This window comes from Delphinapterus leucas, chromosome 1 (assembly GCF_059928025.1).
Source record: "Delphinapterus leucas isolate spDelLeu-1000000601 "Yukka" chromosome 1, BTC_Dleu_Yukka2, whole genome shotgun sequence".
NCBI classification, from domain to species: Eukaryota; Metazoa; Chordata; class Mammalia; order Artiodactyla; family Monodontidae; genus Delphinapterus; species Delphinapterus leucas.
The window spans coordinates 185,862,475-185,889,362 of record NC_143129.1 but is presented as its reverse complement, the minus strand read 5'-3'; the positions used below and the strand labels follow the sequence as shown (position 1 = coordinate 185,889,362).

The 26,888-nt window shown below is 44.4% G+C and overlaps 1 protein-coding gene and 1 pseudogene across 1 annotated transcript in view; one reads left to right on the top strand and one right to left on the bottom strand.

Moving 5' to 3' along the window:
• DNAJC11 (DnaJ heat shock protein family (Hsp40) member C11) overlaps nt 1-26,888 on the bottom strand; it is a 71,857-nt gene that overhangs the window by 22,865 nt on the left and 22,104 nt on the right. The window contains exons 2-4 of the mRNA XM_022598264.3: nt 24,167-24,296; nt 21,823-21,896; nt 13,523-13,624 (exon numbers count right to left, since the gene is read on the bottom strand). Coding sequence (XP_022453972.2) covers nt 13,523-13,624; nt 21,823-21,896; nt 24,167-24,296 — 306 coding nt within the window. The remainder of the gene's footprint in view (nt 1-13,522; nt 13,625-21,822; nt 21,897-24,166; nt 24,297-26,888) is intronic.
• Nucleotides 18,138-18,723, top strand: LOC115803879 (protein tyrosine phosphatase type IVA 1 pseudogene; annotated as a pseudogene).

The window sequence follows — 26,888 nt, the reverse complement described above, 5'->3', positions numbered from 1 at the left end:
AAAAAAGAGAAAAGATAAACTCTAACTCTGGATAAATTAATGGGGTAGATTGCTTCCAACAGCTTCTAGCTCAATATATGCAAGTTTATGTCCTTTTTTTTTTTTTTTTGCGGTACGCGGGCCTCTCACTGCCGTGGCCTCTCCTGTTGCGGAGCACAGGCTCCGGATGCGCAGGCTCAGCAGCCATGGCTCACGGGCCCAGCCGCTCCGCGGCACGCGGGATCTTCCCAGACCGGGGCACGAACCTGCGTCCCCTGCATCGGCAGGCGGACTCTCAACCACTGCACCGCCTGGGAAGCCCTTTATGTCCTTTTATTATTAAATCGTTATTAAATCACATTTTTTTCATATAAAGAGTTTACAGAGGAAAATACTTTTAGGTAATCTTTGCTATTAAGTGCAAATCACAAAACTTTTAAAGCATTTTCTTTATTTTTTTCCCCTGCTACAAGCACATCTCACCTTATTTTTCTAGAGCAGGGTAGTCGAACTTTTTCTGTAAAGAGCCAGGTAGTACTTAAGGCTTTGTGGGCAACTGCTGTGGAAACTGCTCAACTCTGCTGCTGTAGTGCAAAACAGCCACAGGTAATCTGTAAATGAATAAGCTTTGCTATGTTCTGATAAAACTTTATTTATGGACACTGAAATTTGAGTTTCATATCATCTAGCTCCATACAACGATGATACTGCTGAAAAACTGTCAGTGGGACAGCCGGCAGCTGCAGATTTTCAACTGAGACCTTTGAGACTTTTTTTGGAGCTCAAAGATTCAATCTATAGCATGGGACAGTCACCCCTCCCACCAACTAGCAGAGCTAACAGACTCCACGGGGAACACACCCCACAGTTTCATACTACCTTCAATCAGGTCACAGTCATTCGAGTATAACACAGGTTGTAAAAAGAATCTATTAGTTTCTCAAGTTTTGAGCTACTCAATGAAAATCACAAACTGATAAGATTCAAAGGTTTAAGGAGCTGGACACAAGAGGAGGTAGCTGAATGCTACCTGTAAGAGCCCATTGTAACCTGTAAACTACAACCCCACTGGATCACCATCTTCCCGGACTACCAAATACTGCACTCATAAGTCAACCCTTTTCTTCTTTAACTGATAACAGAACAATGTAAAAAAGATACCTGTCTGTTCTCTCGTCTGCAGACTACTGCAATACTTCTCAAATTCAGCCACGCATCTCAATTCCTGGGGTGGGGACTTGTATAAATACAGATTCCCAGGTAGCAGACTGATAGACTCCTATTTATTTGCTCTGAGGCAGAGCCTGAGAATCTGAACTTTTAGTAGGTGAACATATTGTGATGTAGCTGAGTTAACTGACTAGCTTTGGGGTCTTTACTTATGACTGAGTATTTTATTTAGATCATTGTAGATTCACATGCAGTTATAAGAAATAATAAGAGACCCTGAGTACTGCCTTCCACAGCGGTAAACTTGCAAAACTACAGCAAACTATCACAAATCGGATAGTCACATTGATACAGTCCACCAACCTAATTTGGAGCACCTCAGTTTTATTTATTTTTATTTTTTCATCTGTGGTTGTATATTTAATTCTATACCACTTAATCGCCTATGTGGGTTCATGTATCCAGCACTACAGTCAAGACACAGAACACCCCCATTGCCACAAGGATCCCTCTGGTGGCCCTTCTGCAATGGCTCTTACCTCCTCCCCACCCCCCTCCCCTTATCCCAACCTCTGGCTACCGGATCATTTTTTTAAATAAAGACGCTGCAGCTGACAGAGTTTTTGTTCCTCTATTTCATTCATGATTATGGATAAATAACACAGTCTTTTCTAATGCAATTATCTCCAATACGTAAATTTGGATGGGTTAGATCAACGGGATTAAAAACACATACACGTTTATCTCAGTGTCCTCCTGAAACCCTCCTCCCTCCCAAAATAACAATAAAGGAATGACGAAGCCAAAGACAAAAAGAACAGGATAACTAAAGGTGACAGATAAGAGGTGTTAACCAAATTTTAGAAACTGGAGAAGGATGAAGAGATGGTAACTGATTCTGCAGAGAAAACTGAAACCTAAGTGTTGCTGGTCAGGAGGTGGAGGGACCACGCACCCCAGGAGTCGCGGAAACGTGGACCCCTGCCCACTCCCCCAAGGAGCCAAGTGACAGAGGCTTGTTCTTTGGAGAAGTCACATGAAGGGGTTCCACGCACAGCAGCGGGGGAGTGGGGCCCGTACTGGAAATAGGCTGAGGTGGACTACACGCTGAATGGTCCCAGCCTCCACTTCCTACCCCACTCAGCTATGAGACTGCTGGCAGCCAGGCGGGAGACTGGAGGTTTCTTCTCAAGAGAAAAACCACCTGCTAATGAGAGGAAGCCTTTGGACGCTAACCTTTGGTGGGGTTGGGTGGGGTGTGTGTGCGTGGCTGCTCCACCCAAACACCCCAGAGTTAAGCCCATCGGGGACGAGCCCGGCCAAGTAACATGCAGTGTCTACTCAGCCTCACCGCCTCACTCTTCATGGCAGACAGCCAAGGACTACCAGACATTTGAGGGAAACCTCCAACACCAAAGTCTGAAACCAAGTAAAGATCAGAAAGAACCAGAAAGAAGCACAGAATACAAATGCCAAAGAAAATGGCGAGAAATCTGTAGGTAATATCCTTAGAAAAATAAGAGGTATTGCATTGATAATAAACAACATTTATGAACGCTTACTATGTGCCAGGAACTCTTCCATTTAACCTTCTTATCAACGGTGAGTAGGCACCATTTTATCCATTTCGGACGAAGAAACTGAGGAGCACAGAGCTGCAGTCTCTTGCGCAAGGTCACAGGTGATAAGTGTCAGAGACAGGATTTGAACCTGGGGCATCTCCAAATGCCTAATTCCTACCCCGTTACTTCCCATGAAAAGAACAACAAATCTGAGAATAAGAAAGTCTAAGATATTAAAAACATTATAGACAAATTAAAAATTTTTCTATATTCCTTCAACAGAAAGGCTGGAAAATAATCTAGGAAAAAAAATCTCCAAAAAAGTAGAACTAAATGAAAAATATGCAAAATGGAGATGGAGAAAAAAGAAGATGAAATTATTAGTCCAAAGGATCCAATATGTGAATAAAAGGAATCTGGAAAGAGAGAAAGGAGGGGAAAAGAAATACTAGAAAATGTCTCCGAACTGAAGACCACTCAGTTTCCCAGGCGGGAGGGTCCGCTATAAGTATCAGCACAAGTGAGAAAGCCGCCCCGAGACCCTCCGCCGTGATTTCCAAACCGGAACTTAATATCCAGTCAAATTATGTAAAACTGCCAATTTTCAGGCCTAAATAGACAAAAATAAGCAATACCTATTATTAAATATAGAGAAATAACCAAATATTAAGTTACAGATATACACACTTTACAAGTGTGTCTATCTACACACACATATATATCACAAAGAGTATAAAGATATATGCTTTACAGTACTTAGCATCAAGTATAAACTTGACTTTGAGTTACGCAAAGTCAATGTTTTACCTCTGGGAAATAACATGGCAACATCTGCATATATTATGACCCATAAATTTCACATCTAGGTATGTGTGGCATATGGGTGTACGTGCATATGTGCAAACACATGCACACACACACACTCAAGAGACAGCCTTGCACATGTGCACCAGGAAACATGCACAGGAATGTTCACAGCAGCAACGTTCATAACAGCAAAAACCTGGAAACAACTGAAATCTCCACCAGCAGGAGAACGGATAAGCCGTGGTACCCAGCAATGAAAACGAGTAAGCCACAGCTTCATGAAACATACACAATTTTGGAAGAGTATGAGTGGTGGGGAGAAAGCAAGTCCCAAAAGAATGCCTATAGCATGGTACCATTTTCACAAAGCTCAAAAACAATAAAAATGAAACACTATATTGCTTAAGCATACATCCAATTTGTAACAAAATTTAAAAAGCAACAGAATGAGGACCGTGTGAGTTTCTTGCTTGTGCTGGGAGCAGAGTGGACCCTTCCCACCTGGAAAGTTGAGTCGTTCAATTCTGGGAAATTTCTCATATTATTTCTTTTATATTCGTCCTCCCTTTCTTTCTATTGATACATTCCTTTTATTCACATGTTGGACCCTTTCGGATCGTGTTTCCTTCTGGCAGGGAGATGGAAAAGGAGAGAAATGTGGAAGTGAACGCAAGTTATGGGCAATATTCTTGTTTTGGGGTCAGGCAGTGGGTACTAGGCGTTTATTACTATGTTATAGTTTATAATATTACACATATCTTTTCTATGTATGTATGTATATATAATTACATACATAAATACAATTATATATAAATTATCTTTTTTTTAAAAAGACACTCGAATGGGAATGAAACGGAAAAGAAATTTGACTTTTAGGCATGTTGTGTAAAGGAACAACTGGAGAATGTGCTTCCTCCACAAAGAGATAAACCAAAAAGGGGAAGGTGTGGGAGCCAACCAAGGAAAGGGTTGGAGGGAATCCAAACTCCACGAGGGAAGGGGCTGCTCTGCCGAGTGTCTAACAGTGCCTCTCTCGGCCGGCACTCAAGGCCAATTTGTTGAATGAATGAACACAAAGGCAGTCCTAGGAAGTTGGCGAGGAAAGTCCTGAGGTCACAGCTGGACGGCAGGCCTAGAAAGCAGAGTCTAGTCTGGACTGGGATGGGGGATGATGGAGGAGAGCTACAGAGGGATGCTACCAGGAGCAAAAGGAGAGAGACAGAACACACAAGGTGTCTGACAGATTTATAGGAAACTAATCAAAGGAACCAAATGGGACAACTACTAACACCATGGAGTAAAAAGCATGTTAAGAGAAGTCAGGTAGTCATAGTATACTATCAGGCTCAACTGAGTATTCGTACCGTGAATATTCATTTAGCCCTAAAGGGTATTATAATTACACTGGATGAACTGAAACAAACGTGTTGTTTGGGAGAACTATATCCTTATCTTTTCTGGCAAGAGGTCAACAGATAATTTCTGAAACTGAAAAAAACAGAACAGAGTAAATATGCAACTTAGACATAGTAGGAAATGTCAGAGAAAAGAGCTCAGAAGGGAGGAGTGAGGAACAGGAGTCAGGAACCCACAAGGTGGGGGCAACATTAAAAAAAAAATAAGCCTAGTAACTATCTGACTTTCTAACCTACTTACACATATTATTTAGATACACACACACACACACGAAAAAAAATTGCCATACTTTAGACTTCGAAACTAGGGGCTACTTAAAAATGATTAATATCTCACAAAGGTCTGATATGCATATTTAAAAACTAGTAGAGGACTTCCCTGGTGGTGCAGTGGTTATGAATCCGCCTGCCAATGCAGGGGACACGGATTTGACCCCTGGTCCGGGAAGATCCCACATGCCGCGGAGCAACTAAGCCCACATGCCACAACTACTGAAGCCTGAGCGCCTAGAGCCTGTGCTCTGCCACAAGAGAAGCCACGGCAATGAGAAGCCCGCGCATCTCAACGAAGAGTAGCCCCCAACTGCCGCAACTGGAGAAAGCGCGTGCGCACCAATGAAGCCCCAACGCAGCCCCCCAAAAAAAAAGTTTAAAAAAAACTTAAAAAATTATTAAAAAAACCCCCCCAAAACCTAATAGACCTCTTGTGCCCATAAGTCTCAGATGTTCCTTGATCAGGAGGGCCCAACATAACCAAATGACACCATCGCCCACAGGCTGGGCCTGGAGTTGGAGAGATGAGGCCCAGCCCTTTCCTAGAGGCCATCAGATGGCATCAGCATCAAAGGCTCAGCCACTCCTGACCCAGAGGAACTCATGCCGAGACGGGAGCACTACCTGCCGGCTCGGGATCCACTCCCACACCGGCTCTGTGAACAGCCTGGATAACTTACTGGGTTGACCAAAAAGTTCCTTCGGTTTTTAAGTAAAAATAAGACACATTTTTCATTTTCACCAAGAACGTTATTGAACAACGTATTCACCGTTCTGTTCCACTACCTTCTGCCATTTTTCAGGCAACTTCATAATTCCATCTCCCCAAAACTTTTTATCTTTTTGAGCAAAGAAGTGTTCCAGGTGCCTTTTACAGTCTTCTAGGGAATTTTGTAAAGACCAAAATAAATGGAAATCCGAAAATAAATGGAAATCTGAACGTGCAATGTCTGGTGAATACGACAGAGAAATCGGAACTTCCCAGCCAAGCTTTTCTGCCTGGTCATCAAAGAAACATGCAGTCTTGCATTATCCTGATGGGAGATTATGCATTTTCTGTTGACTAATTCCGGATGCTTTTTGTCAAGTGCTGCTTTCAGTTGGTCTAATTGGGAGCAGTGCTTGTTGGAATTAATCGTTTGGCTTTCCAGAAGGAGCTCATAATAAGAGGACTCCCTTCCAGTCCCACCATATACACAACATCACCTTCTTTGGATGAAGACCAGCCTTTGGTGTGGTTGGTGGTGGTCCAGTTCGCTTGCCCCATGATCTCTTCTGTTCCACATTATTGCACAGTATCCACTTTTCACCACCTGTCACAATTTGTTTTAAAAATGCAATGTTTTCGTTACGTTTTAGTAGAGAATCACATGCGGAAACACAATCAAGGTTTTTTTCGCTTAACTTACGTGGAACCCAAACATCAAAACAATTAACATAACCAAGCTGGTGCCAATGATTTTCAACGCTTGATTGGGATATTTTGAGTATGTCGGCTATTTCTCACGTGGTGTAACATTGATTCTTCTCAATTAATGTCTCGATTTGATCGCTATCAACTTCAACTGGTCTAGCGACTGTGGAGCACTGTCCAGCGAGAAATCTCCAGCACAAAACTTCGCAAACCACTTATGACACATTTGATCAGTCACAGCACCTTCTCCATACACTGCACAAATTTTTCTTTTTGCATTTCAGTTGTGTTTTTACCTTTCTTGAAATAATAAAGCATAATATGCTGAAAATGTTGCTTTTTTAAATATTAAAATGGCTCCATAAAACTTCATCAATTTTGATACATTTTTAAAAAAATTCATGCTGATATGACAGTGGTCACAATACAGTCTAACAAAATTGTTTTGAATGAAGTTAAAGACAACTAAGCGCTACTAGAGCCATCTTACAGAACACCAAACGAACTTTTTGGCCAACCCAATATTTTTATCTTCATTATATACCCCACCCAGCCCACTGGCACACTGTGTGGATAAAAGTGCAGTCTTCATTAATCCCCAGCAGGCTGCCTTGTTCAATGTTCCTTATACCAAACCCAAATCATCTTCCCGCTGTTGGCTCTGTTCCTTGTTGCTGATCTTAAGCCAGGGAGTCAATTAAAGACCATCATTTCCCTGTCTCCCCTTCTCTCAGCCAGCACATTTATTCCTTCCACTCTAGTTTACCGGGATCTTTTAGAATCTTGGCTTTGTCCTTCCACCTTGGGTCACCTGTGAATGTGACACACACATCCTCACTGACATCATTCCCAGAAATTCTGAGTGTGTCAAGTTAGAGCCTTTCTCCCACAATGAGAAGCTTGTCACCAGGTTGGAAACGATATCTTAATCAACCCTCTGAGTAGAATCAGTTGTTCATTCGGCCAGGAATGTTCCATCCTGAATATTTTTATTTATTTTAATTAAAAAAAAGTTTTTATTGGAGTATACTTGCTTTACAATGTTGTGTTAGTTTCTGCTGTACAGCAAAGTGAATCAGCTCTAGGTATACATATCTCCTCTCCTTTTTGGATTTCCTTCCCATCTAGGTCACCACAGACCATCAAGGCGAGTTCCCTGTGCTATACAATTGGTTCTCATTAGTTATCTATTTTATACATAGCATCAACAGTGTATATATGTCAATCCCAATTCATCCCACCCCCCACATCCCCCTTGATGTCCATATGTTTGTTCTCTACGTCTATGCCTCTATTTTTAAAAATTAATTAATTTATTTATATTTATTTTTGGCTACGCTGGGTCTTCGTTGCTGCACGCGGGCTATCTCTAGTTGTGGCGAGTGGGGGCTACTCTTCTTGTGGTGTGTGGGTTTCTCATTGTGGTGGTTTTTCTTATTGCAGAGCATGGGCTCTAGGCACACAGGTTTCAGTAGCTGTGGCACACGGGCTCTAGAGTGCATATGCCTCTGTTTCTGCTTTGCAAATAGATTCATCTGTACCATTTTTCTAGATCTCACATATATGCGTTACTATATGATATTTTTCTCTTTCTGACTTGCTTCACTCTGTATGACAGTCTCTACGTCCATCCACATCTCTGCAAATGGCACAATTTCATTCCTTCTTATGGCTGAGTAATATTCCACTGTATATGTACCACATCTTCTTTATCCATTCCTCTATTGATGGACATTCAGGTTGTTTCCATGTCCTGGCTATTGTAAATAGTGCTGCAATGAACATTGGAGTGCATGTATCTTTCGGAATTATGGTTTTCTCTGGGTATATGCCCAGGAGTGGGATTGCTGGGTCATATGGTAGTTCATTCTGAATATTTTTGTGTTTATATTTCTTTATCTGGCCACAAGGATAATGTGAGAAATTTCTGTCAAATGCAGTCTCGATAGTAACTATTTACTAATTGAAAATTCCACCAGAAGAGGCTATCACAGTAAGAGGCGAGGTGAAATTTGCCCTTTTTATAGCCGATGAACCCGTGGTGGCTCTTGTGAGACTGTCTCCACGGGACCGTTTTGTCTGAGATCGAAGTTGGAGCCTGTACTCTCCACTATTACGGAGAAGCCAACTCAAATTTACCAGGGCTTCTAGGAGCGATTCGGTCCCAGCCACTCCCCCTGCCCCAGACCTCTGCCCCATGGACTTTATCCTGACACCCTGCTTATGTAAGTGGTCATGCTGGCAGGATGCGGGTGCAGCTGTGACCCACTCAAGTAGCTTCCTTTATGCCTCGCCACAGTCGGCCACCTCCCTCCTCTCCTCCAAAGACCTGCTTTCTAGCTCAGTGCTTTCCCAGACTTGGTCCCTCCTCCTTAAGGGACAACGTCCAACTTCTTCAATTTCAATAGCAGCCCCTTTCTGCCACTGGGCATGACAAACATATGGGTTCCAACAACTTTTCTTCTGCACGATTATCCTGTCAGCCCAGACGATTCAGTTTATGACATCAGAATCACCTCCACGGAACAGACTGAAGCCGTAACCACGGGCTCATTCCGACGGCTATGATCATTAGCCATGGCAACCAAAACAAACTTTTTAAAAAAATCCTTTAATAATGATTGAGTAATGTACTCATACATCTTTTTTTAAAAAAATAAATTTACCTATCTATCTTTCTATTTATTTACGGCTGTGTTGGGTCTTCATTGCTGTGCGTGCGCTTTCTCTAGTTGTGCCGAGTGGGGGCTACTCTTTGTTGAGGTGTGCGGGCTTCTCATTGCGGTGGCTTCTCTTGTTGCGGAGCACAGGCTCTAGGTGTGTGGGCTTCAGTAGCTGTGGCTCGCGGGCTCTAGAGCGCAGCTTCAGTAGTTGTGGCGCATGGGCTTAGTTGCTCCGCAGCATGTGGGATCTTCCCGGACCAGGGCTTGAACCCGTGTCCCCTGCACTGGCAGGCGGATTCTTCACCACTGCACCACCAGGGAAGCCCTGTACTCATACATCTTTATGTAAAGATGTACTCCTACATCTTTACATCTTTTTGGGATTATGGTTACATGTCTTCCTTGATATATTATTTAACATTTTTTTCCTGATAAAGCTAAATTTTGTTTTTCAGCTATTATAGGAACCACTGATAAGATGGCCTTTCTAAAACCAGAAAGGTCTTACCAGGGAGTTTATGTCAACCTCTGTAATAGCAGAAGGAGAAAGGAAAATGAATGGTCCAGGGAATACAGTAACAATCTCCACGAAACTCTTATGTAACAGCGTCCAAAAGAAACGAGTTGATACTCTCAGAGTCAGACAATGAAGCCCCCTAAACAATCCTTGACTTAATGCCCTTGCTTCCTATGGGGTCTGGACAAGCTCATTAGGAAGGCAGTGAAAAGTCCGATTCCCAAACTGGCTGCTGTCCACAGAGAGAGAAGATTTATGGGTATTAACAAAAGAAAGGAATGACAATAATCAATATGATGTGAACATGGCACAGAACGAGCCTATCGTATGATCTTAAGTCTCTAAAAGGCAAGAAATAGAGGTGGATTATGCAAGTAAAACAGGGGTCTTCAAGACGCAGGGAGGAAGGCCAGGGGCATCCAGTCAAGACTCCAGTCACGCAGCCCTTGAGACGCAGACGCACCTCATCATCTGGCTGGTCATAAGCCCCCCTCACCCCCACGCTGGCTCAATGTGCAGGGCCCTGGAGGCCCCAGGGCCCCAGCAACCTGAGCTTGGTGTCTTCCAGCAGGAAATACAGACAGAGGGATTTATTCCCACGTGGCCCGAAAGACAGAAAACAGAAGCAATTAAGCTAAGGACTCTGGGGTCTGAGGATTTGACCCCAAGCACTGGGCCTCATGGCAAACCTCTCATTTCACACAGGGAGAAACTGAGCTAAGACTGGAGAAGTGGCTGGACCCGGGATGCAGAACTGGGGCTGGGGGTGGAATCCGAAGCCAGAGCTCTCGACGCCAAGTGCAAGGTTCTCCCACGCTGCCCCCAGCATACGTGGAGCCCGCGTGACCTGTTGGCTGGAGGGTGGTGAGGGAAAGGGGATACACACTGGAGCTGGGCACGGCACTCACTCCTTCCGGCCCCGCAGTGCTGTCCAGGGCACCTTCACGCAAGCCAAGACTCACAGGTGACTGGCCACACTGAAGCCACTGGGCCTCGGCCACAGGAGCAGGTGGATGGTATCAGCAGAGGGCCATTTCCAGAACCCAACTAACAGTCCCCACCCAAACCCAGCCAGCCACCAGGGGCAATGAACTACCCAACCAAGCCAAGTGTTTCCCACACGGTGCCGAATGAGATGCTGAAGCAAAATTTAGTTCTTAACCTCACCTTGGTACACGTACCACTTTGCACTTACATAGCAGGCTTGTCTTTCTCTAATAAATTAACATCTATTTCATATTTTTTCAATCATTTAACAACTTGGCGTGGTGGTTAGGGGACGTATCCTCATTTTACAAATGAGAAAACTGCACATAGGTCAAAGGGTGAGCTCTGTGTCCTGTATCACTGTGTCAGAGCCAGTATTTCCAACCTACGGGTTTCCCCACTTGACCTTTTTGTCTGTTCTTGGTACACACTCCTCCTGGAAAATTCCTACCTAATGAACTCTTATTGGTGAAATGGAAAAATACCCATGCAAGTTTCAGACAGCAGCACCACGAACGTCACACAGTCTGTCCATCCTCTACAAGCTGTGATCCTCAGTGCAGGTCTGGGTGACAGGCCATACCAAGCCCCAAGGTCATCAAAGGTGTCCTTCTCCCTGTGGTCTTCTTCTTTTTTAAAAAATTAATTAATTAACTTATTTATTTATGGCCGCGTTGGGTCTTCGTTGCTGTGCGTGGGCTTTCTCTAGTTGCTGTGAGCGGGGGCTACTCATCGTTGTGTTGTGCGGGCTTCTCACTGCGATGGCTTCTCTTGTTGCACAGCACAGGCTCTAGGCACGTGGGCTCAGTAGTTGTGGCCCACGGGCTCTAGAGTGCAGGCTCAGTAGTTGTGGCACACGGGCTTCGCTGCTCCGCAGACTGTGGGATCTTCCTGGACCAGGGCTTGAACCCATGTCTGCTGCATTGGCAGGTGGATTCTTAACCACTGCGCCACCAGGGAAGACCTCCCTGTGGTCTTCTTAAAAGAGATCACCCCTTTCGTCCTAGGATGAGAACATTCTAAATCTTTCTGCTCATCTTGCAAAGCGAAAACACTCAGAAGTGGAATAAAAGATCCAGCTAAACCTCTCCTCAAAATGCCACAGAGCCGGCATCTGGTTTTCGCTCAGTATTTCTGGTTAGAAAATGTCTTATTCCTTTGGCAGCACTTTCTAGAAGTAGCAAAGTATTGGGAATCATACAATATCTTATAGGCATGTGTGAAATGGTCACAGCTGTGCTCCCTCATTTCATAGAAACATGGCCTGGAGACACATTTCCATACGATCCCAGTAAGCAATCACCGCGCACACCCAGATGGCCAATTTTATCACGGGACACAGAGGCTCGGGCTACTGTGATGCTGTCTTTCCCCCTCATTGTTCCGAATGCAGCAAAACTTCAGCCAGCAAATCAAAGACAGCACAGCATCAGACTGCCCCTGCCAGGCTCCCACCCCGGCTCCCCGACCCTGAGCCCCACATGCCAAGGCTGACCTGTACGCAGACCTCCTCCAGTGCACTGGCTGGGATACCCGAGAAGGGAACCCATTAGCACACTTCAGGGCACCTTGAAGATTTTCAGCTCTCTCAGCATCTCACACCCCCTGGCTTGGTTCAACCGGTGTTTCAAGTCTCTACCTCCACTGACCCAAAGTTAACTACATTCCTGAAGCTGTCCTCCACTAAAGGGGACGGCAGGAGGGAAGGAGAGGCGTTGGCGTTTACAAGTATATTTTGAAATGTAGGATTCAAAGAGATGGGAGTCTTCTGAGTATCTGGACCTTTAAATGCGGTAGGGGTCTTAGAAAACTCCACTTTCTAGAATGTATTTGATCGGAAGCTCGTAACATCATGCTTCCCAGTTGTAAGCTAGCATTGGTTCTTTTTCCTTAGAAGATTTTCAGCTGCCTGCCGGGCTATCCCGGCCGCGATGACAGTGTCTGGATGCTGCACCCCTCGTTAAACACCGTGGAACAGGAACACCGGGCCACGTGCAGTTAGCCCTTCAGCATGACAGGCACCTCAAACTGACCGAGCTCTCCTTTTGCCACAGGACTGTGGCACGCACGCAGAACAATTTGCCTCCCCAACACATCCAAGCAAAAGGAGATCATACAGGACTGAAAAGTAACCTTCAGACTCAGGTGTGTCCCTGGGGTACACGACTCCAACTTCATCGGGGGCTTGACTGATGGTTAAAGGTGGTCACCCTGTTGCTGTGGAAACAGCCTGGTGACTGCTATTCACGGCACCGTCGTCCTGGGGTGGTGAAAGCACGCCCCTCACTTCACGCAGTCTGGAAACACCCCCAGCCCTCTGCGTTCTCTGGCTCTCTGTCTCGTAACTGGTCTGCAAGGAATCCTGTTGCCTCAATGCGTGGGTAGGTGGCTGTCCTTTCCTGACACAGACCTCTGATTGATTTTCACGTGTCAAGGGCTTGGGCAGCAGGATTACAGGGAAAGGTCTCAGACAGCTAGCCTGCGTTTCTGCTCAAGAAGTCTCCTGGCTTCTGGGAAAACCAGGGGATTGGTTTTGCCTTCACTCCGGCTCATCACCAGCAGCTCTGCTGATAGCTTTCCAGGCAGATCCTACTCTTGAGACACAGTAAGCAAAATGCTGTTCCACCTGATTCTGTACGTTATTACGATAAAAGGCCACCAGCACTAATTATTTTAGATCTGCTGTCTGGTAATCAAGCCTTGCAACCCTTCCCTCCAGAACTGGCCCGGCTCACCTTGGGGTTGGTTCGCTGCTGCAGCCGCCTCTCTTCCCTTTCTCTCTGCAGCCGCTCAAACTCTTCTCTGATTTCGGCTGGTGTCCTCCTCCTTTCCACAACCTGCAGGCAGAATGGGGGGGGGGGGAGAGTCAGCAAAGGGCCCAGAAAGCGAGGAATACACACAAGAGACGGCGTCATTAACTGTGTCCCGCCGTTCCTTTCCCTCAGGATGGTTAAGAGCCGCCAGTGAGACCGTGGGGATTTTCCCTTCCGACGGCCCGGTCCCTGGTGAAGCCAGGTTCACCGTCACACCCGCTCAGTCCCAAGGTTGTGCTTTCCCTCAGCTCTTCAGAGACTGAAGCATTATTGTCTTCATTTTAGTCACTTATCTCCAAGGCTGCAGGAATCTTACAAAGAAAACATCACCTTAAGTGTCACAGTTTAGATTTCCTAATGAGCCCCAGGTAACACATGCTGAAAAGTGTCAAGATGGAGGCGAGGCCATCCACAATGGCACTGGCACGTCTCCCTCATGTGCTGGGGCCACCACCAGAGGTGCCCCTTGAGCATCCTGGACCAAGGGACCTTAAGCCATGAGGTCTGGGTGTTTCAGAATCAGGGGACTCTTCCAGTACTCAGGTGCAAATCAGCAGACCATGCTAGCCCTCGGGGATGCGCAGGGATGTCAGATCTGTGAGGAGGTAAGGCATCCCACATCAGCCTTTCTGAGCTCATCACAATAGCAAGACAGCCCAGCTGAGATTTCAAACAGGCAGGGAGGCGCCACGGGGGCCTCGGGTACCATGCCCGTGAGAGAGGAAAGCAGACCACGTCATTTCCAAGGGTCCCGAACGCTATGGCCTGTGAGAAACACAGAGTGGGAGCGGGACAAACATGACCAAAGTCACTGGACACATGACGGGGGGAAAAGGCCCAACAGCACTGACCCCGTATTAGTGGCAGAAATACCGCGGAGTCCTGAGGATGCTCAGAGAACACCTACAAAGGTAGGTGAGGTGAGAAAAAGCTATCTTGGAAATCAGAAGTTTTAAAAATTATTCAAAAAAAATGCATGGTTATAGCAAAAAATCAAAATAGTACAGAAAGATATGAAGCAAAAAGTACAATTCCCCCTCACCCACACTCCTCCTCACAGGCTAACATTTAATTTTTTATGTGTCTTCCTAAAAACCTATGCATATGTATGTATATATATTACAGTAAATGGGGTTTTGTGCAACTTGATTTTATTATTCAGCAATACAGAAAAATAAATACAAGAACTGGCCTATCCCAAAGAACTGAGAAATTTGTTCACTATCACTTTTAGCAAGTACGCAGAAAAAAATAACAAAAACATTTTCTCCTCTCCCATATAAATTGTTAATGATCAAAAAGGGGGAGGTGTTTCTTTTAAAGGAAGTTTTAAAATAAAAACACTGTTAAAATAATCCAAGAACAAACTGAAAGTCCAAATGGCACGACAATGATCGCTCTGTGACCTCACAAAAACGTTCTCAGTTATATTTAACCAACGTGGCACGCTCACTCTCCTAGTTCTTATTTCGCTTCCCCAAAGTTACGCCGTCTTGGACTGATGGCGTGCTTCCTCCATGGGGCCCAGGGCAGAACAAGATTTGCTTTCAGGAATTCTAGTTGCTGGACCTTTGCAAATGACTTTCTCTCTGCCACGCTCTGTGACAGACGAAGAGGCAAATATTCCAAAGGCGTTAAGTCGTCCCATTTCTAGTCGTATTTTACAGAAGTTCTGCAAACAGCTGGCACATAATCAGAGCTAACTGTAAAGTCAAAACGGCTGGTCCCTCTGAAGCCGTGAAGAACTTGGCCAGGCATCTCATTCTAGCTCCCACAGGCCCTGATGGCCTTTACTATTTATACTTTCTTTACACAGGGTACATCACGGTGGAGAATGGAAGAAAGCTAAGCCAGCTGCAAGTCACTTTTTCTCCCTTCGGTAACCCTCAGACATTTGCACCCCAAAACTGCATCATTACAGTTGGTAAGTACTAGACATTTTCTTTTCTTTTTTTTTTAAATTTTTTTATACAGTAGGTTCTTATTAGTTATCCATTTTATACACATCAGTGTATGTATGTCAATCCCAATCTCCCAATTCATTACACCCCCACCCCCATCCCCCTGCCGCTTTCCCCCCTTGGTGTCCATGTTTTTTCTCTACTTCTGTGTCTCAATTTCTGCTCTGCAAACAGGTTCATCTGTACCATTTTCTAGGTTCCACATATATGCGTTAATATACGATATTTGTTTTTCTCTTTCTGACTTACTTCACTCTGTATGACAGTCTCTAGATTCATCCACGTCTCTACAAATGACCCAATTTCATTCCTTTTTATGGCTGAGTAATATTCCATTGTATATATGTACCACAACTTCTTTATCCATTCATCTGTCGATGGCATTTCGGTTGCTTCCATGACCTGGCTATTGTAAATAGTGCTGCAATGAACATTGGGGTGCATGTGTCTTTTTGAATTATGGTTTTCTCTGGGTATATGCCCAGTAGTGGGATTGCTGGGTCATATGTTAATTCTATTTTTAGTTTTTTAAGTAACCTCCATACTGTTCTCCATAGTGGCTGTATCAATTTACATTCCCACCAACAGTGCAAGAGGGTTCCCTTTTCTCCACACCCTCTCCAGCATTTATTGTTTGTAGATTTTTGGTGATGACCATTTTGACTGGTGTGAGGTGATACCTCATTGTAGTTTTGATTTGCATTTCTCTAATAATTAGTGATGTTGAGCAGCTTTTCATGTGCCTCTTGGCCATCTGTATGTCTTCTTTGGAGAAATGTCTATTTAGGTCTTCTGCCCATTTTTGGATTGGGTTGTTTGTTTTCTTAATATTGAGCTGCATGAGATGTTTATATATATTTTGGACATTAATCCTTTGTCCGTTGATTCGTTTGCAAATATTTTCTCCCATTCTGAGGGTTGTCTTTTCGTCTTGTTTATGGTTTCCTTTGCTGTGCAAAAGCTTTTAAGTTTCATGAATTCCCATTTGTTTGTTTTTATTTCCATTACTCTAGGAGATGGATCAAAAAATATCTTGCTGTGATTTATGTCAAAGAGTGTTCTTCCTATGTTTCCAAGAGTTTTATAGTGCCCGGTCTTACATTTAGGTCTCTAATCCACTGTGAGTTTATTTTTGTGTATGGTGTTAGGGAGTGTTCTAATTTCATTCTTTTACGTGTAGCTGTCCAGTTTTCCCAGCACCACTTATTGAAGAGACTGTCTTTTCTCCATTGTATATCCTTGCCTCCTTTGTCATAGATTAGTTGACCATAGACATTTTCAATGTTTTCCGTCAACAGAGTGTATCATGTGCCACCCATATATCCATATACCTGTACTGTGCACCTTGATCATTTACCAACTAGGTCTGCCCTGTGCTAGTCAGGATGACTTATTCTGTACATGAGGCCTCTGTAGAGAGACCTGTAAAACCAGGTGGCACAGTGGGAAGAGGACAGAGACCTAGGCTCTCCAATACCACCTGAACCTCCCGGGAGACCTCAGGTGAGTCACTTCACTCTCTAAGCTTCAGCTTCCTCCTATAAATGAGGGGGATTAAAACTTCCCGATTCCTGAGGTGCTGTCTGGTTTGAAAATTCTATGATTCTAGTGAGTCAATTTTTTATTTTGGAATAATTTTAGAAAATTATTTAGAACTTTAAAGAAGTTACAAAGATAGTACAGAAAGTTCTCGACTACCCTTCACCGAGCCTCCCTCAAATGTTAACGTCTAACAGAACCATGGAACAAACATCTGTCAAATCTAGTAAACCAAGATTAGTACATTACCACTAACTAAACCCAGACTTCTGGGATTTCACGAGTCTTTCTGCGAACGTCGCTGTTATGCCCTAGGATCTGATCCAGGACCCAGGACCCAGGATTGTATTTAGTCACATGTCTTGTTAGTCTCCTCCCATCTGTGGGAGTTTCTGTCTTCGTTTTCATGACCGTGACCATATTACAGCTCTTAATGCAGGGTGACTTTCCTAGACACTATAAGAATGATGTCAGGCAGATAGAGTCCGGTTCCCCCGCCGCGGCCCGCAAAGTTGCCGCCCCTGCCCTGCCACCGCCGCCTCGGGACCGGCTGTATGATTAGGCCACAATCTTCAATGAGTAGACATATTCCTCAGTTCTGTGGTGTTCTTGGTCACACATTTATAGAGTTTCTGAAGGGCGGTGGAGATTACTGCCAGGCACAGCACGACCTCTATGCAGACAAGTGAACTGTAGAACTTCATTACTACTCCACCAAGAAGCCCCCATGAGAGTGCTGAACCTGGACACAGAAGTGTTGAATTGAAATCCACAGCATTTTTTACAAGAGTTCTGACCTAGATGGGGTAAACCTCAGTGCACTTCCTTTCTCTTGCCTCAGTATTACTGCACTGAAGAATTGCTGCTTCTTGTCAGGAGGTTCATTTCATTTCCCATTACTCCCAACTTCATATTCAAAACCACTGAGAATTTCAAGTGGAGTATATTGAAGTAGACTCAGTTTCTTTGCACCATTTCTGTATTCAATTTTTAAAATTCTTTCATAACCCTACTGAGTGTTTTTTAACTAAATTAACATGGATCGAACGAACCGCCCAGCTCCTGTGGAAATCACTTACGAGAACATGAGATTTCTTATGACACACAATCCAACTAATGCTACCTTAAACAAATTTATAGAGGAACTTAAGAAGTCTGGAGTTACCACAACAGTAAGAGTACGTGAAGCAACTTATGACACTACTCTTGTGGAGAAGGAAGGCATCCATGTTCTCGACTGGCCTTTTGCTGAGGGCGTACCACCATCTAACCAGATTGTTGATGATTGGTTAAGTCTTGTGAAAATTAAGTTTTGTGAAGACCCTGGTTGTTGCAATTGCTGTTCATTGTGTTGCAGGCCTTGGGAGACCTCCAGTGCTTGTCGCCCTAGCGTTAATTGAAGGTGGAATAAAATATGAAGATGCAGTACAGTTCATAAGACAAAAGCAGCATGGAGCTTTTAACAGCAAGCTTGTGTATTTGGAGAAGTATTGTCCTAAAATGCGGCTGCACTCTAAAGAGTCCAATGGTCATAGAGACAGCTGTTGCATTCAGTAAAACTGGGGTGCCTGATGCCATCGCTTGGAAGTGGAACCTAGACAGGACAGAATTTGTTGTACATGTCAGCCAGCACGTTGGCTTGGTGAAGTCTGATGAAGCTTCCACAGGAGTGATGAAAAGCAGTTTTACCAGGCCACAAAGCTGGCAGAATTGCAACCTCTATGTTTGGGTTATGATCAACCTACTTGGACACTTAGCAAAGGATTCTTGCTGTTCAGCATTTAAAATGTGCTTATCGTTTGTACCTACTGACCTTTCCTGGGGAAAAAAAAAAAAAAAGAATGATGTCAAAGAGGCAAGAGGCAGGGAAAAGTGAGATATGGATAAAGGTAAAGGACTGCAGACAAAAACTAAAGTGTGGATGATCCGGGCCAAAGGCTGCTCCTCTAAATGTAATCTGACGTCTGCAAGCCCCCTCCGACTTGTATGGTTTTCCACTCCACTTGCCAGCTGTTACCAGACTCAATACTGTCTGAACATTCACAGCTCAAAGCTGGATTTTTGCCATTCTGAAGAGGCCAACTTCATTTGAAACATGGGTATCCGCACAATCACTGCGACTTTAAGAACTCAAATGGCTGGTGTTATGAGCTGGGAATGGTTGCATCTCACTCCTTTGGAATCCTGCCAGAGCATGACGAAGTCCCTTGAAGGTTAAAAAAAAGAGAATAGACAAAGACTAAAAACCTACCTAGTGCCTGAAAACAGGGTCAACATTTGATGCAACCTATAAACGCTCAATTTCATCCCCAGCCTCCACCAGCAGAAAGCGGACGATGCCAGAGCTGGGACAGGAGTGACTGCCACATCTGTGGCTGCTTTGGTATTTTGGGCTTAAAGGCGTCCCAAACACTACGGGCTTTGCCCGTGTCCTCCATCCCTCCCTGACTACCCATGGGTTTAGACTGACAGACACGTGGCAGACGTACACCGGTCAGTAGTCTAAAAATACTAGCAACAGCGTGAAGGGAACACAGCCTCCTCCCTGGGGTGGAGGCTGTGACTGAAACGGGAGAACCCTCATACTGAGAAAGCCACCAGCTGCAGAATTCCTCAAGGGAACGGTGACGCCAGCTCCATAAAGCGCTTGAGTTCAGCGAGACTCTTCCTTCACAGTATGAACAGCGGGCTCAGTTTTCCTACTATACGTTAGGCACCCATACATCTCTTCTCAGTAAGTATCTGAGGAGGTACCTTCCTGTAGTTTTCCTTCAAGGCATTTTTATCATCAGTGAAGGCTTAGTATTGAGGCAAAAAAAAAAAAAAAAAGCCAATTCTGATCGATGAGAACTTGATTCCCTTAAAGTTATCTACTAAAAAATATGAATATAAAAGCTTATCCAGTCACCGTCTATGACTGCCTGCATACTTTTATAATGACGACAGTGTGTATGGTTTTTCTGTTTCTAATGGGGAGATAATTTGGTTTGGTGATAGGAAACCACGCGATATTCTGCCAGGAAGACGTCACCCCGCTACTCCACTGAGTGGGAATAATGCTGCTGGGAATGAACCCGAGACTCTGAGGAGGGGATACACAAGAGAGGCCTGCAGCTTTTCAGTGGCCCTGACTGCTGCCGTGAAGAACTGCAACCAACCCACGGCTTCAAAACACAAGGGCACTTTAACCTGGGGCATGAGGAGAAACTTAGTAACTTCAACAGGATTCTACTTTCCTTTTTTGATGAAAAAAATTCTAAGCCACTAGACCCAACACTTTGCTACCATGAACTAATGTGACATGATGCACTGCTATTTCCACTGAGCCAAAGGCCAGAAGCCAAACGCCCGCTGGGAGCCAGGCGGGGCGTGGGACGGGTGGAGGGAGCGGCAGGGGCCGGGGCAAACTGGGCAGCACGGTCCAGTCCCACGGCAGGGGCTCCTCAGACCTGGGTGACTGTTGCCTCAGAGGGGAATTTAGGCACAGCGTTACCAGGTCTTCTGATTTTTCCAAAGAAGATAAGAGACTGGATTTTCCTGCAAAGCCTCCTAAGTTTCAAATGTCAGCAAATACAATTCACTCTGTGGGCAACCAAAACATGGCTATAGGTTGGAAATGGCCCATAAGCCACCAATATCAAGCAGTGGTGAAAACGGCAACAGAACCCCATTTCACTTCTGTTCCAGTCCGTATCCAAAGGCCTTTAGAAGGTTTTCACCCTAAAATTAGAATAGACAGTCATGCATGCGTGAGAGCAAATACCAAAAGAACTTGAAGGGAAAGCTTACATGACGATGAAAAAATAACTCAATGATAGTTAATTTAACGTTAACAGCCTACCAGAATTTCTTGGGCATCAGAACCGAGTTTCTGTAATGAAATTAAGTAATAACACCTATATGTTCTTACAGCAATACAGAGGTTTACAACAAATTTTCATATTAATTTTTCTACTTGATCCGCATATCACTATTTTTTAGGTTATAACACGGAAGTACAAAGCAGTCAAACGACTTGCCCAAGGCTCTAAGACTACTCAGTGGCAGAGCGAAAGAAAATGGAACCTTCCGAATTTTAGTAATAGTTCCCACATGGTATGGCTGTCCAGGTAACCTATTTCATAGATACTTGCTATTTATTTTGTTTTATTCACTATATTTATAACATTCTAATAGTACAGCCCATTAGAGCTGGAAGGGTCATTACAGACAATTTAATCCAGTAGTTCTCAACTTTTCCGTGCTTCCGTTTTGTTCACACGCACAACACAGCACCAACAAACACTTCCTAGATTCAGTTGTAACCTCGGGTAGAAAGAGGGGCTCAGGGCCGTGGAGGGTGGAAGGAAGTATACGTGTGGAAGGAGGGTACGTGTAGTAACTGTGCCCTTTCAGAAACCATCTACCATCACCCCCTGAGCGGCCTGCTCCCTCCCCTGGGTTAAAACTTACTGGCCTAGACCATCCCTCTTACTATTCACCTGATGGGTTAGGAAACGGAGGACAAGTTGGATGACTAACTGTCCCAAGTTCACAGAGTTACAAAGCGGCAAAGCCAAGTGTAGAACCCAATTCCTTAAACCAAGATATGAAGGCGAGAAGAGGGCTCTGATGTCTTCAAATATTCTCAAAGGCATCACTGCAGGTTGCGGGATTTGGGGGTTGTTGTTCTGTAGCTGTTGAGTGACGTTCCTGGGACACCAGACACAAAGTTTCTCTTACCTCCCATCCTTCCATTTCCAGTCCTCTCTTGCCATAGATATCGTAGATGGCCCTGGTTTGGGGGTCACTGAGCACTGCAAGTTAAAAACCAAACATGTTTACAAAGCACAAAATTCACCTTTCAGTCCTGACCACAATACCACCAGGCAAGGCCACCTCTTTTTGTTCTTCTCTTTCCAGCCACAATCTTCCCAGAGACCCCATCATTCCCGATGTGTCTTTCCTCCTAATTGCTCCCTAGATCCAAGCGAGGACATGTTTAAAGGTGGCTACAACGAGAAACACTGGATTTTTCACGTCCAAGCTACTCTTTGCTTCGTTGTGAGGTGCACTGACCCTGCATCTCTAAAGGACAGCTTTTTTGTTTTGTTTTGTTTTTGTTTTTATTTTCTTTTTGCGGTACGCGGGCCTCTCACTGCTGTGGCTTCTCCCGTTGCGGAGCACAGGCTCCGGACGCACAGGCTCAGCGGCCACGGCTCACGGGCCCAGCCGCTCAGCGGCACGTGGGATCTTCCCAGACCGGGGCACGAACCCGTGTCCCCTGCATCGGCAGGCGGACTCCCAACCACTGCGCCACCAGGGAAGCCCAAGGACAGTTGTTTTTAAAAGCACCTAGTGAGCTTCCGCCACAGTCTATAAAGTATCTTGGCTTGAGAGAGTGAATTCCAGTTTCTAACAGAGCCTAATGTAAAACTAGGGACAGGCTCTGACCAGAAAAATGTGACTTTTTATTATGTAGGGGTTTGTTTGTTTGCTTTTGGATGCCTCTCTTCTTTATTTGTAAATCATTTTTAAAAGACACAAACACCTCTCACTATGGTGTCGGCCATGTCACCTAAAGTACATCAGAAAAAGACTGTTCAGTGAGGGTGAGAGCTGTTCAAAGGACCTCCAAACCGAACCTGAACATCCGTACAGCAAACAGTCGTTACCTCCCTCCTCTGCTGGGCCAACTTCTGTTCAAGACCTTTGAATCTTTCCCCGCCTGAGATTTCCCATATATTTTTAGGTCTAATTAAAAAATGATGTAAATGACTCTATCCATACTCAAATCTAATGAGGAAGAAAGAAATGCGGACCACCGGAAAACTTGGGAGCCAAACTTCTTGAGCTGATCTCTAGGATTTAATAAGGAATTATTTGTTCACCATCTCAGTCTCCCTTTAGGCCAAACACTGGGGCCAGGTCTGCTGCGGCAGCATTTTCACAAGCGCTGGCAGGGATTTTCTGTCAACTCTTCCCCAAATCTCCAAAACAATACAATCCAGTGTGTGGGCAATTCAGACAACCAAATACAATAAAAGGAACGAGTTTGTGGTCAAGCTTTATTCAGACCAGGTAAGTAGCCTGAAAAGTTACATTTGGTGAAGACACAGGCTGACTGTATACACGTAGGTGCCACAGTCTCAGTTTTACTGGTCATTTGAAATCTAACTTTCTGGTAAAACTATAGTGAATACAGCAATACGCTTTTATGTCCACAATGAGAAGTCTTTATTTTGTAAAGAAAATCTAATTTTCGGTCTACCTAATTAAGGAGCAAATCACCAAATGGCTCTGGAATGAATAACTTACTTTACTTGGCATAGATCCTAAGAGTGATTTCATATTTTTTTAATTTTAATTTTAAAAATTGTGGTATAATACACACAACATAAAATTGATCATTTTAACCATGTTTAAGTGTACAATTCAGTGGTGTTAAATACATTTGCAATGTTGTGTAACCATCACAATCTATTTCTAGAACTTTTGCATCATCTCAAACAGAAACTGTACCTATTAGTGATTTTAGTATTTTATAAACAAATATATTACAAAACTTTTTCTGAACTACATAAGATATAAATATAAAAATCTGAATTACTTGATTCTATTTCCTGTTAGGCTCCTTAACACCATTTTCTTGCTTTTGTTAGTACCTTTCCTTAACTGAATGCTACAGAACCAATAAAATCACTTTCAGATGGAAAAACTGTTCTTTGCATCTTCTCACAAAAAAAAGAGAACAAAGAGAGCTTGTCTGTAGTGATCAGCCTTTTACTTCTAAGAGTTCCCTTTAGAAGAAAACTAGTAAATGATTTAAAGCTGGAGTATTCCCTTGCAATTCAGACTATGGGCTATTACTTCACCTGCAGCCTCATTTTCTACTTACTGGACACGTATTGATTTCCAAAGCAAAATACTACTCTTTCAAAGGTCCCTGTCAGTAAAAAGCACTAAACTAACCACCTCTTTTATACACCTCTAAGGACTCTCTTTTTCTATCCTCTACAAATCAAGACTCTTAAAAATTGAGTGTCTGCTACCAGGGTGTTTCTGTAGAGCCAAGCCCCGCTCTGACCTTCATAAGCCTGGTGAACGAGGTTAAACAGTCGCTCCGCCTGCAATTTGAGCTCCGGGTCTCTGTGCTTGTCAGGATGGTAAAGCATACACAGCCTGCGGTAGGCCGCTTTCAGCTCTTCGGAAGAGGCCTACAGAAGGAAAAATCCAATTAGAGAGCAATCAATGCTACTTAAATGTTATCATGATCAGAATCAGCCTTGAAATGGGAAGCTGTCAGCCACTTTCCAACATGTTTGCTTTCTACATATAGGACATAATGAAGTTATGCTTTATTACTTCAGTAAGGTCCCTTTTTTCCACAGTTAATAAAGTGATCAATTATGTACATCGATAGCAACTGTGTTTTGCTGGGAAATGCTGCTATCAGATGAAATGAAAGCTTGTGTCCCTACCCTGGTTCTCTGTGCTCTGAGCGGAAATGAGAAACGTCACAGAGACCTGCTTGCTCTTTAACCTGAGTTATTTAAAGTCAATCCTGCCAAGGTACTCTCAACAAAGAATTTGTTCAGAAAGGAAAAAAGCTATATACCATTAGACAGAAATGCCATGCATTTAATCCATTTTCTGACAAAGGAAACTCAATGAATATTCACCCTTAAAAAATCAAAGACATGGGCTTCCTTGGTGGCGCAGTGGTTGAGAATCTGCCTGCTAATGCAGGGGACACGGGTTCGAGCCCTGGTCTGGGAGGATCCCACATGCCGCGGAGCAACGAGGCCCGTGAGCCACAACTACTGAGCCTGCGCGTCTGGAGCCTGTGCTCCGCAACAAGAGAGGCTGCGATAGTGAGAGGCCTGCGCACCGCGATGAAGAGTGGCCCCCGCTTGCCACAACTAGAGAAAGCCCTCGCACAGAAACGAAGACCCAACACAGCAAAAATAAATAAATAAATTAATAAACTCCTACCCCCAACATCTTCTTTAAAAAAAAAAATCAAAGACATAAAATTGTCAGATCAACACACATTTCTATTCAACCTCTAATACTAAAAGGTAGCACATAAAGCAGGCAAAAATGCTTTACTATCCTACAGTAAAAAGCCTTCCCACCCCCAGCACCCAAAGGGTCACTACCCAACACATACACCTCTCCAATTCTTGTAAGTAATCAATTTGAGGGGAAAATGCACCATAAGAAGAGCACAGATGACACAAAGAGTGAAATGGGCTCTGCGTGTGTTTTAACTGCACAGAAGGGAGGAAGGAAGAGGGATGACAGAAATCCACTTTCTACTTCGCCTGCCTCTCAGCGGCCAAGTTCTCAGAAGCAGACTTCGTCAGAGGCTCTAGGAACACTGTGCCATCTCTCTGGCAGGGCCCTCAGGTGTGTTTTGGGGAAGTACTATGTCTGATATTATACCAACCCCAGGGACCATTTTGGTCTGTCAGAGGTGATGCCAAACGGACAGCTCTGTCCAGATGATTTGTCAAGTAAATAACATTTTATTTTGCGAGGCAACCCCACCGTTTTGACAACAGAAGCAAATTCTGGGTCACTGACAACATGCCAGAGGGGCCTGAAAAGCCAGCTCCCTGGGTAGAGGAATGGGACCAGGTCCCCACTGAGGAAGCTGAGGATGGATGGTGCTCTGGGATCAGGTCCGGGAACACGGGTACACAGGAGAGCGGTCACAGGGACACGATTACTCAAGACATCAAGGTTACAAGGGAAGACGTTAAACTGTATTTTTCTGTAATGTCCACAATTTTTCAATATCTTCCAATTCCAGGAGTAATGAATGCTTTTACCAATGAAAAAAGGCAAAACCTTACTTCAGTGATAATTTTTGGTCTGAAATTTAGATATTTTCTATAGGGCTAAGTTATTCTGATGCCAGGAAATCTGTGCAAGTTTACCAGAGATCTTAAACAAGGAATTCTGCAGAACTCCCAACAGGAAGACAATAACCGTTACTGGAACGGTACGTGTGTCAGTCCCACGTGCCCGGGAGGACGGGCTGTGAGGACCCAGGTGCCACTCTTGGGCCACTTTCTCCGTCCGAGGAGTGGGTGGTTGGGTGGATGACCTCTGTGGGCCTTCCCAGCTCTAACTGGACGTGGTTCTGTCATGAGAAAAGCTCTGCTAGACCCGGGCCACTCGGCTGTCCTTTAACGCAGACAGGACCCTCACAGTTGGACTATAGGCACAGGCACATCAGTGTTTTTAATCAGCAGCTTCTTGACCGTTACCATTAACTACTTCACTGGAAAATGCTCAAGGACCTTGCTGACTGAGCATCCTTTTGTCTCCAAGGGTTAGGCAGATGTCTGCCCCGTGCCAGCACTATTCTCTTTCTCCATCTCCTCTTTGGTGTAGCCTTTGGGAATCACACTCCTGAACGATTTGTAGATGGCCGTCCTCCCCCTTTCTCTGCCTCTGGCCGTCCGTGGGATTTCCTCTGGGGTCACACACCAGCCTTCCAGGGGTGAAGAACGTAGGCTTCAGGCTAACGAGCTTTCTGACCCTCAGCTTTCTCAGCTGCTAAAGGGGATGACAAGTATGCTCAGGGGCGGTGTGGAAATGAAATGAGACAGTGACCACACAGTGCTTCATACAGCGCCCAGCACACAGCAAAAACCTACTCATTGTTGCTCTTCTAAAACCTTTTCTTTGTTTTCTCATCTTGAAACTGTAGACAACAGTACCCCATCACACTTACTTTGAGGAGTAAATGAGCTAATACGCATACAAGCTCTTAACAATGCCTTGCACACATGAGG